The 12,096-nt window shown below is 44.5% G+C and overlaps 2 protein-coding genes across 6 annotated transcripts in view; one reads left to right on the plus strand and one right to left on the minus strand.

Moving 5' to 3' along the window:
* RALGAPA2 (Ral GTPase activating protein catalytic subunit alpha 2) overlaps positions 1-12,096 on the plus strand; it is a 122,225-nt gene that overhangs the window by 103,383 nt on the left and 6,746 nt on the right. For all 5 annotated transcript variants that reach the window (XM_090134602.1, XM_090134600.1, XM_090134599.1 and 2 more), the window contains one exon: positions 3,097-3,218. In XM_090134602.1, the coding sequence (XP_089990728.1) occupies positions 3,097-3,218 (122 nt within the window). The remainder of the gene's footprint in view (positions 1-3,096; positions 3,219-12,096) is intronic.
* LOC149918824 (endogenous retroviral envelope protein HEMO-like) lies at positions 7,803-9,491 on the minus strand. The gene is given in 2 exon segments (XM_090134604.1): positions 7,803-8,973; positions 8,976-9,491. Coding segments are annotated over 2 exon segments (759 nt in total). The 5' UTR covers positions 9,274-9,491; the 3' UTR covers positions 7,803-8,512.

Raw genomic sequence — 12,096 nt, forward strand, 5'->3', positions numbered from 1 at the left:
ATAGTAGTTTATACAGCACTGTGCAAGCATTGGTTTCATCTGAATAATATGGCCGGGCTTCATGTTGGGGGGCAGCTTTACATCATGTGCACACTGCAAAGCTGTGACATGAATTTCGCGTTAAACAGATCTGGTTTAATCTTCCAGTGTGTTTAAGTAAGTAAAATCAGGTCCCTGGTCCTTCAGGGTGAAGGTGCAACAAAAGTGCAGTGGCTGCAATCTTAGCAGCACGGTGCTAGCAGTTACCACAAGGGAGTCAGGCTTACATGGTGATGGAGAGGAAGCTTCTTGAGACTGATGTTTTAGGGACTGTTTCAGACTGTTGTGGTACAAACAGCCACAGATTGCTGATCTCCAAGCCTTCTTCTCCTCATCCACCTTGTACTGGCATTCTTCGGATGCTCTTGGATTCCCAGAATGCATTAGAATCATAGAATTGCTCAGGTTGGAAAAGACCTTAAAGATCATCGAGCAACCTAACCAAACTACCCTAACTCTTAATGTCTGTCTGCTAAATGATGTCCCTGAGCACCACATCCAAATGGTTTTTAAGCACGTCCAGGGATGGTGACTCAACCACCTCCCTGTGGAGCCTGTTCCATTGCTTAACAAGGAATTTCCAGGTACTATGGAGCTCCATCCTTTGGAGCTCCAGTGTATCTGACAGCCACCTAATGTAATGACGCTGAAATAGTGAAGTAGCAATTTTCCTTTCAGAGCTTGTGATGTCCCTGACGAAAACTCCTGAAGTTAGGTAAAATTAGAGCTGGCTGCTGTCCTGCTTGGTCACCTGGAGGATGCTGAGCTGCGAGGGATGGTGATGAGGGGGTGCATTGAGTCTGTATGGCTGTGGGTGCTGGTGTACCCAGCTCCCAGCAGTGAGTTTGAGTGCTTCTCTTGCGGTTGCCCATCTGAATGGCTACGGTCCTTTGCTTTTTATGGGCTCTAAGAGACATGCCCCGAGCATCACCGAAACCCTCTGTTTTTCCACACGGTATTCAGGGAAACCGGTACAAAGTCGCGGTGTGTCAGCAGTTGTTCGGCGCATTGCCGGCTTATGTGCTCGACGTGCGAGGCCTTTCATTAGGCAGCGGGACGTCATTAGGCGCAGCGCAGAGAGCCTTCCCGTCCTCCCCTCCCGGCTGGAAGCGCGGCCCGGAGCAGGCCGCAGGGCGCACGGCAGGCCGGGCGTTGCGGACGGCGGGGCGGCGGGCTCAGGTGGCCGGCAGCCGTCGGTTTGGCCGGAGCCTTTCAGCGATTTGTCACGCCTCGCTCCCTCCCCGCTGCGCCCGCACGTGCCAGCTCCGCGGCGGAGGGGCTGCTGGCCAGACGGCCGTGCGGCCTGCGCGTCCCGCTGACAGCCCGAGCGTGCGCCGCACGGCCCTGGCAACAGCCGAGCGCGCCGCGGAATAAGCATCTTCGTAATGAGAAGTGAATGGCATCCGTCAGTCCCTTTAGAATAGGGCCCAGGCGTGTGCCTCCTCTCCGAGGAAGTTTGGCAGCCTATTCATTAACAAGAGTCATCAGGAGTTCAGCCCATAATAGGGAGGCAGCCCCGAATGCAGGCGGGCTAATGCTTGCGCTATCAGGAATGCGTTCTCCTGGGCTTAGGGGAGAAAAGGGAGCACCGCTAAACAAATAACGCTGTCAGCAGGTGCACGCTCTGAAACGGCATCTATTGATTCTCTTTCTCCGGGCTTCCACGGGAAGTTTGTAAGAAGATTTATCGCATATCTGCCCTTCTCCACTAGCATGAGAGCCAGCGCTGCCGTTGTTTCCTTTTTTTGCCGTCGCAGCGGCTCTATCAACTGGCACGCCATCGCTCCCCCCAGTGAGGCACAACACTACGGCCACCGCCTCCCATTTCTAAGTGCTCCGATTTTATTTATTTTTTTTAAAGCCATTTCAAAGCATTTTTGTTAACACAATGAAAGTCGCAAATGGCACTTCAGTATTAATTAGTAATGCTTTTCAGTTCTAAATACCCTCACCTGCGTTATGTTGTCGCTGGCGTTCCACTGTACGCTCCTCGTTTCTAAATTTAAATTGCCCTTTTCTCCCCCCGTAGCAGCCCTTGCAAACTCGTAATGCATTTCCACACAACAGAAACACAATGGGGATCTGAAAACTTTTGTTTTAAATGAGGAAACGGAGAATGAGATGTCATACGGGCGCCTGCGAGCGCTAATTCATAAAGTCATACGTGAGGTTCTTCAGCCCATTGTAGGTTTGTTTCAGGCGTTATCCCGTTATTGGAAGTGTATGATTCACCTTCTGAGAAAACAGAAGCTGCACACAAAAGGAAAAGATTTGCTTTCTCCGCTCTGAAAAGCTGCCGCAAGCAGGGGTCCTATTAAGACAGCTGGAAAGTTGCTTCAGCTTGTTACGCTTGTAAGTTTTATTGGTGACTGGTTTTTGATTACACATTTGAATGCTGTGTGTTCCAGGTTGCCGAGTTTTAATTAAAAGGCAATAGTCTTGATTTTAGATTGCTTTGTGGTCTGCATTATGCAGACAATAACGCGTGCAAGTTTTTTTTGTGTGTGGTTGTTTTGTGTTTTTTTTTTTTCAATCCGTGTCGTTCATTTAGGATACATAATACTACATCTGCCTTAAATATCAACTTCGCGCCCCGGGGATTTGTGTCGCTTACTGTTAATTTCTTTTAAACGCATAATGATCGAATAAACATGGGGTTTTTTTTCTCCTCTATCCTGCAGCTTTCCTCCCCTTCTGATCATTTCTTCTAGTCTGACAGGGTTATTTTAACAGGAATACGAACTTCCAGTACGCCTAATTTCTCTTAAAGTTGGGTTGTGGTTTCAAAAAGCCTGCACTGGGGAAGCTGAGGTTTCACCCTTTGGTAACTGCAGCATCTCACCGGACCTACCAAGCTGCTCCTTTTCACTGATGAAGCTAAAAGTATCGTCTGTAATTTCAAGCAAGGAGGCTGCTTGCGTTTAGCAGCGTTAAGCAGTGTAGTGCAGCTCGGGTCCTCTATGCCAGTGTGTGGCTTTGTTAGTGTTTCAGTGGGTTTGCACGTCACGTAACAGCATTTTATTCTGTGCACACAGTTCCTTAACCTGGCTGTTGCAGCTACGAGGAAAGAGCTCTGTATCTTGAAGCAATAATCCAGAACCACAAAGAAGTAATGACATTTGAGGATTTTGCCGCTCAGGTCTTTTCTCCCTCTCCCAGCTACTCCCTGGGTGGAACTGGTGAGTCTCTACACGTTATTCTTCTCTTTCGCACTAAGAAGCACTTGAGCAGCAGATGTACACCTGTTTTTTGTAGATAAATGCTTGCAAATTTAAGAACACCATTCTTCCCCTGAATCAACTAATGAATATCAAAAGGAATGATGACATTCATTTTAATTTGTTTTGCATCAGAGCTATTCACTCTGTTCCTTTCTTCAGCTATCCTGTTAACCCTCGAATCTAGCAAGGTTAATGAACTTTCTCTCAGTAATGTGCTCCGGTTCATTCAGGAGTGCAGGTTTCTTGCTGAGCTGGGAATATGCTGTTCAAAAGCTTTGCCTGAATCGGTGCTTACTTATCGAAAAATAGTTCCTCGCAGTAGAAGCCGTTGCTACTAATGCTAAATGGGGATTATGCTGCTGAGATACCAGGGTCAGGGATTAATGAAAAAGAAATGTAAGAATGGTGTTCCGTTGGAAAATCATAGCCGTGTGCGGAACGCTAGCATTTGCCTTCAATACATATGAGCAAATTGCAGGCTTTCTTCCAGCACCTGGCCTGGAACCTGTTCAGTTCTTTCATTTTAATATGTTAGGTATGGATAATTCCGCATGTGTGTGTATACACACCTTTATGCTGGCAACCATTCATCAGCCCCATTGAAAGATGAACGTTTAATGCCTGTGTGAATTTATTCCTTACATGTCCCATTGAGATCTTAAGTTAGCATGCAAAATCCAAAGAGCCAAACTTCGCTGTTTTAATTAAGTTTAAATAAATGTGTCTTCAAAGGAAACATTGATTCTAAAATGCAGATTTCCAGTGCCCTCAAGATTTGCTTTTCCAACCTCAAGATGTGTATGGTCACTGCCTGTTGGATTCTTGAACAAAGATTCCTTAATCCTCTTTTTACACTCCTTGGGTGAAACTGGCACTTGCTAATTATTTCCCACTACACTTTCGGGTTGTTTAATAGATTATTTCAGACCTGTATAAATGTTGAAGAACATCTGCTCTATTTCTCTCTCGCCTGACTTGTTAGCAAATATCTCCCATCTAAACTGAAAAAAAATTGAAGGAAGAAATTAGATTTCCTAAAATAAATCAGTTACCAATAAAATCAGCCGTGCATCATTGTTTAACATTACTGGCTCCAATCCGTGCGTTTTCAGAGCTTTGTTGGGAGATAAGAGGTATATGCATGTCCTTGCATTGGTCGCCAGTAGCAGCAGGCAGAAGGCTTTGGAGATAAGCAAGCTGGCAGAAGTAAAGGGGAGCCAGTGCTATTTACATAATCGCGCCTCTGCTTCCTGGAGAGGCGTCAAGAAACACAGGAATGGCCTCTATTGATCTTTGTTGAACTGGAATACTAAACAACATTAGAAAAGCTTATAACTTAAAGCTTTGATTAATGTTTTCTACATTAAAAAGTAGAACAGCTGTGAATTAAATTCTTTTATACGCTGTGCCAAAAGTCTGAGACAAAAAGAAATTATCAGTTTCAATAGAAATGTAGATTTCGTGCCCAGTGTTGTTAGCACTTTGAATCATTTGTCTGTTGACGCATCAGGAAAAGAAGTAGACACCTCAGTATATTTTAGGTGCGTTGCTCTGTTTCTCACTTTCTCTCACAGCACGCAGAGATCTTTCTCTGGTGAAATTTAGTTGGGCAGGCAAGGACAGATTCATTTGATAATGCAGTAGTCACGCTTTCTGAATTAGGTGATGTATCTGATATGCAAAATTACTTTGCTGATGTCCGCTTACGTTTCTCAGAACACTGTTAGATAATTAGTACTTGGACATCAGTTTATGATGTCATGAGTTTATGTTTTTATGACCTGCCACTCTCGGGTCCTGATATACAGGCTCCAAATGTTAGGGTTTTCTTCCCATTGGAGAAGCCAGAGTCTGGTTGTGATTTTTGGGGTCAAAATCTCCACCTGGTGCCAGGTTATCGGTCTCCTAATTCCTTCTTGGCCAGTGATGGGCAAGGATAAACAGCCACAGTCCAGGCTGCAGCCAGGGACCGTGCAGGAAGCTTCACACAGCAACCCAGTGTTCCTCTCCTATGGGCTCTGTAAGTGATTGTGGGGCAAGAATGAGTCCAGAATAGCTCCACTGGTGTGTAAAAATAGTGTTTTCGTAATGGGACGAGTCCTGGCAAGGATGTGAATCCATGCCTCAGGGTGTGCTCTCTTTGAAGGAGTCTGCCCAAATTGTCTGCTCGTTTACATGCATATTTAGTTGAGTGTCACTAAGAGTTGTGTTGGTAGCTGCCCTGAAGATAGTTACATAGTGCATAGTTACACCAAGCACTGACCATGACACACTTCAGTCAGCCTGGAGGCAGCGGAGGCTCCCCATGGGCAGGACACCCAGCCAGGCGTGTTCTTTGTGGGTGCTAACAGGTGTGCCACCAGCATCCAGAGGAGGGTAACCTGTAGCTTGCTGACTCTCAGTATGGCCCTGGCACTCTCAGAGCTGGGAAACACCTGAGAACAGAGCCCCAGCAGCACCCTGTAATACTGAGTACTTTCTGCTTTGTTTCCCACTCTGAGCTCCACGCACAAGGCTGACACTTTGTCTAGCAGAGGACGAGGCATGCTTTGATCTTTCCTTAAACCACGGTATGTTTCCTTTGAAATCCAGAAGCAACCCAGGTGAAGTCTGGATACATTTGCAGCCAACTCTTCACCCCGTCAGTGATCAGACAGGGCTGCAAAGCGACGTGCTGGTGGGATGGCCGAGGGGAATGGCTGTGCAAGTGAAGTGAGGGAAGAGGGAAGAAGTGGCTGGTGGAGGAGTGTGTGTATGGAGCTGGCACAGGGCTGGATTTGCTCTCTTTCTCCCAGCTGAAACTGCCAGCCCTGCCTAGCTTTTAAACTTTTAGGGTCAATTTTAAGGTTATTTCTTCTCTGATCTCATTCTGAGTGCCACTTCTTTCTAATCCTGCCATCACTGCCTGTACTCCTGCACGATAAAAAGGGTCAGCAAGTACACGTTTATTAAAATTAAAATTGGTTTAAGCAGTCAGTGCAGTACAAGAAGGAAACCAAAGCGATTATATGAATTGAATATGTGGCTGTTAATGCCACGTGTTTTTGTAGTGTTCCTTGACTGAGCTGTTTTTCTGTTTCCTGAGGCTGTCTCCAGGGATGCCTCCCCTAGGTTCAGACGGGACGCGGGCTTCTTAAAACACGCCTTTGCTTAGCCTCCCATATCACACATAATCCTGCAGGTGCTTGGCTGTATGCACGAAAATAGCTCCCTTGCTGTTTTCAGGAACAGAGCTTTAAAGTCCCTCTACGTATCACAGATAGCCCTGTCCTTCTTATACGCTGCACATGCAGGCTGGTGGGCAGAACGGGCGTCCCTGAACTCATTTAGGGGATGTGCAGATTAGGAACAAAAGATGAGAATACAGTCCTTTGTTGTTAAACTGGTACATTACATGCTGTATTTTAATTAGGCTGGGTATGAGAGGCAGCCCAGGAAATCCTCAGTAATCCAACACTACTGAATTATTCTTATCCTTTCCCTCTGCAGATTTCTCTCCTTTTAAAGGATGGGTTTTTAAGCTGCTATCTTTTTCTGTTCTTGCTCCCTCAGCCAAAAAAAAAAGGAAAACAATTATTCAGCGAAATGCTTGCGTATGCTTTAAAAAGGAATAAAAACTGAACAGGTGCAAACAGATACAAAACGTTCCAACTTCAATTACCTCTGGTGGCTAAAAAGCAGTGGCTTTGTTCATTTGAGACTGGGATCCAGAACTGTGTTAACTCTTAGAAAATGGAAATAGGTGGACGTTCTGGAAAGGAAAAGAAATAGCCCTTTGACCAGAGAAACCCTCATACTCAGCATTGTTAGGCTCGCAAGGGCAGATTTCTGTTTTGGAGAGAACCTCCAGCCCTGCTTTTCAGCACCGTGGGCTTGCAGTTGGTGCTTCAAAGGGTTAATTGAAATGGGCACACTTGACTGCTGAGAGGACTGATCTAATCACTGCCATATCCAAGTGCATCTGTTCACCATGAGGTCATTCTTGTGCATGCTAATGATTTGGAAAATAAAGCATAACGCTCAACGTTATCAGAAAGGATATAGTGTAAATCTTTACTTTTTTAGTTGCTAATCACTACTGTGGGGCCAAACAGCAGGCAAAAGAATCCCGGATTATCGCTTTCCATTTCAGGTTTTGTCTCTTAAGCATCATTTTCAGAGCAGTGTCAGGAAGCCGTGCTGGAAAACTCTGACATGTGGTATCTGTTGATAAATGAGTTCTTTAATGAATATTATAGTATTGCCCAGGAGCAACACTTGAGTTGAGGAACTATAGACGTTTTCAGCATTCCCCGGTTTTAAAGCCCTGGGAGCAGCGTGTGCTTATTTACATAAAACTGAGATTTTGCAGCCTTTTTGTTGAGAAGGTGACACATGCTTCCCTTTTGTCTCTGGGCTTTTATAGGCACCAAATTCTTGCAGAAAACACAGGAGAATACAACAGAAAAGATTTGTTTTTTAATGCTTTTTGCTCAGTGCGGAGCTTTACGTTTCCCACTTTAAAACAACAGGGATATTCCAAACGTGGTAGAAAACACATTTTTGACAGAGGCAAAAGAAAACCCAGTAGGGTGACTCTGAGCATGCAACCAGGTACGTACTGGGGTTATTTTTGAAGCTAGTTGAGCAGCGACTCTTTCTGACGAGGTTGGGCTTTGCTGTTTTTTTCATTCTGACTCGTGGAATCAGACTCCACAACCCAGAGTTTGATTATGAAGCAGGTATGTTTTAATCAGTGCTGCGCAGGAACCGGGTTCAAGGGGGATATTTCTGCCTATCTTGCCCAATGTAGGGCAAAAGCTTGGTACAGATATAGGCCTAATCTGTACCAAGAACTAATACATAACCAATGATTTTCCCAGAATTCCTATCCTTCTGGTGCTCATGGGATGAAGGCTCATTGTCTTCACCAGAAGTAATCCCATCCTGACCCATTCCTTGTGTAATGTTTCTTCAAGTTCACAATAGAGTTTTGAGATGTTCTTTTCTTATCTGGCCTCACATCCTGCTTACCTGCATTCCTATACAGTAGTTAACCCTTATCTTGTCCTCTCCTTACTCACATTCCTATACAGTGGTTAACCCTTATCTTGTCCTCTCCTTACTCACATTCCTATACAATTGTTAACCCTCAGTTTGTCCTCTCCTAACTCAGTCCCCCCTTTTTCCTGAACCTAGCAAATTCTTTTGCTAGATTACTCCATTCGGGAAAAGGGAAGTTTTGAAATAACTCCCACTTTCTACTTTCTGCCTTAGCTTGTGCTTTTTCCATTCTCATAACTATCCCCAGAAGTATTGCATATCCATAATACACATCTCATTGCAATACACATTAAAATGAGCAAGATGATTATAATAATATAAGCCAGAAAGAGTTGCTTTAGCCATGCAAAATTAGGTAACCAGCTGGTAAGTTTTTCCCACAATTCTGTGAATCCGAATGAGGTATTGTCCATCATTACCTGATGAATTAATTTAGTGTTTTCCCATATTGCCTGTAGATCAGTCTCTATCCTTTGAGTCTTGTCTACGTAAGCACAACAGCTCTGATTAATTATCACACAAACCCCTCCCTCTTCGGCTGTTAGGAGATCCAACGCCATTCTATTTTGTAATACAACCTTACTAAGCATTGAAATCTCAACTTGTAATGCTTTGATTGCATCAGCAGTAGCGTTCTCCATTCTCTCTAGAGTGGCCAAAATATTAACGATTCCAGCTCACTTACTCCCAGAGATGGGATGAGCCATCTCACAAAGCTGTGGAAATCAGTTGGTTTTTCTACCAAGGGATTTATTACTCTTCTCACCCATCTCCAAAGGATTCTCAAGAGTCCCCATGGTATTTCCTCATGCACCATGGTCTGAGGTACCAAGTATCCTGAAGTGCATGTTCCCATCCAATTTGGACGCAGTGCCTTTCGCACCTGTCCATCCCCACATAACCACCAGTATCTATAAGGTAATCTGCATGGATTAGACATACCCTCTTGTTGGGTAAAAGATGTTCGCATTCCCACAATCCCAAATACATTCTTATCTATAGGCCAAGATGAATTTTTACTTGTTCTAGGATCGCACCCTATGCCCTACTTCCACCTTGTAGTCTCACTGAGTCCTGATACTGTCCCCGAATTCCCATATTCCCAACTACATCCTATACCTGTTAAATTTCGCCACCCGACTTTCACACTAATTTCACTATCATTTTCCCTATCCACAAAGATCGACTTAGAAGAATTAATAATCAACTGATCGAACTTCAGGCCCTTTTGTAATTTATCCTCTATTCCATACTTACATTCCCCATGTTCCACCCAATTTGGAATTGTCCAATTAAGTGCTACTAACCCGTAGACTGACACCCCCCCCCCTCTGGGGAGGGCCGTACATATCCAACAACTTGTTAGGTTAAAATTTTGGGCTACTACCTGAGTAACATTTAGGTAGCTATTACCTTCCCAGGCTAAAGCAAATCTTATAAGGTTAATTACAACGCATAATTTATACATTTTTCTTAATTGTTAGTCAGAGGGGTCCTTTTTCCCTCACAGTCCACTGCAGTCAGACAGTCTTCTTTAGGCAGGTGTAATGTATCCATGGTATCAATCCTTCCACCTTGATTGCCCTGTGCATGGTTAGGAGTACTTGATAAGGTCCTTCCCACCTTGGTTCTAGAGGAGGATCTCAGAGGGATTTAACATACACATAATCTCCAGGCAATACATTATGTACCAGACCATCCAGGCCTCGTGCCCTGCTATTAAACACCACCTTCTCAATATCCTTTAATTGTTTTTGCAACTTAATTACATATCTGCTCAAAAGTTCCTCCCCTATTTGTGCAGAAGTTCCTTTTTGTACTGGGTGAGGTCTCCCATAAAGGATCTCAAGTGGACTTAGTCCTTCCTTGGTTTGGGATTTTGTTCGAATCCTTAATAAAGCCAAAGGCAGCACTTGGGGCCAGGGTATTCCTGCCTCCTGGCCAAGCTTGATTATCTGTAATTTTAACAAATGATTCATTTTCTCTACTTGTCCACCTGACTGAGGTCGATAAGGTGTATGTAATTGCCAATCAATCCCCAATATCATGCTCACTTGTACTATTCTGGCCACAAAGTAGGGGCCTCAGTCCAGGAATTCTGAGGGGGTTTCTTTTGGACCCTGCCTAATAGCATATAAGGCAGACCAATTGGTTGTTTTAGGAATAGCCCTTTCCATCTCTTTTACCACCCATCCTCGGTAGGCTTCTAAAAGATCTCGTTCTGCTCCTCTGTGTGGGTCCCAATGAGAGTCCTGCAGAGGGAAATGATCTTTTATGTCCACATTTCCACCCCGCAAAGTATCCCCAGCCAAATTCTGGGCTGTTTTCAAAATTAGATCATTTTCTGTCTCTGTCATGGAGACTAGTAACAACTGGATATCACTCCAGTCGGGATTGTGTTGCTTAATCAAATACTGAAACTGCCGTGTTACTCCCTCCGAGTCACTTTGATATTCCTTAGCCACTTTTTTCCAGGTTTCCAGATCAAAAGAAGAGAATGGGACCTTTATTAAGATACGTGTCCCATCCGGTCCCACCGCCTCCCTCAGATGGGGCTAAAAGAACACTTTATTGCCTCCTAGTTCTAGAGGCTATAGGGAAGTCTGGGAGAGTTTCAGGGGAAGAGTCCTCCCTTTTGGAATGCTCCCTTTGTCCAGTGGTAGGACTCCCTGCCCCTGATGCCTGATAATGGTCCAATAAATAAGCAGAAGTCTTAACTTCAGTTAATCTAGTACACTGTTGTCCTGTACTGCATGTGGAGCAACGGTGTTTTATCCCTCTACTTCCTGCTGCCCACTGATCCTTTTCTAATGCTAACACTAGAGGATCTCGTGGTGCCCCCATCCCACATTCTCTTTGCCACTCAGGATGATTCCTGAGGGTAAAAAACATACAGCGTATGCTGCCTCATCCCATTTACCTTCCCGTCTCAGAAACAGCATCAGTTGCAGAATGGTATTGTAGTTCAGCGTCCCGTTCAGGGGACACTTTTCCCCATCATCCAATTTATACAGTAACCACCATTGATTACAATATTTTATCAGTTTTCTTACTTAGAGTGCCCCCACGTCCCCCTGCAATATTTTGCCACTGTGCCAGAATACCTCTGAGGGGTGTTCTTTTAGGTATTTCCTTTCCCCATGAGCCTCCCATGATGCTGTCTCACTGGTTTGTTATTGCCATAAGGTTAACCCAAGTAACTCTTCGTACTCTAAAATTTCCCCACTCTAAAATTTCTGGACACGAATGACACCACCAACCCCGATATATTTCTTCACACGCTAGACAGCACATAATATAAATGGGGCAACACTCATTTTCCAGATGGAACACACACCTTTTCTCAGGCCCCTCTTCCCAATTTATAAATTCCCATCACTGTCCCAATCTATAAACTTCATACAAACAGACAAACACGTATGGACCGACAAATGACACAGAGAACAACTTTTTGCTTCATCCATCTCTGGCCGTTTCCCTGGTGGGAGCACGGAACCACAGATCAGGACTCCTCTCTCACTGCGTGGCTTAGCTTCATCTCACCACACCACATTCACACAACGCCGGCTTAATCAAAATACGAGTTTGAAATTCCTTAGCTCTAATTTCCCCAGAGTAAAACTCAAATATTTTAATGGTATTGATTCGGATACACGGTACCGAACATTTACAACAGATGGTAATAGCAATTATACAACCTATGACTACTGCTGTTACTATTACAAAAATCCACGTTACCATTTGACCGTTATGGGCCCCCTTTGTAGGAACTTCTCCAAGTTTTCCTACCCCA

The sequence above is a fragment of the Phasianus colchicus genome, chromosome 2 (genome assembly GCF_987193195.1).
Source record: "Phasianus colchicus chromosome 2, bPhaCol1.hap1.1, whole genome shotgun sequence".
Taxonomy (NCBI): domain Eukaryota; kingdom Metazoa; phylum Chordata; class Aves; order Galliformes; family Phasianidae; genus Phasianus; species Phasianus colchicus.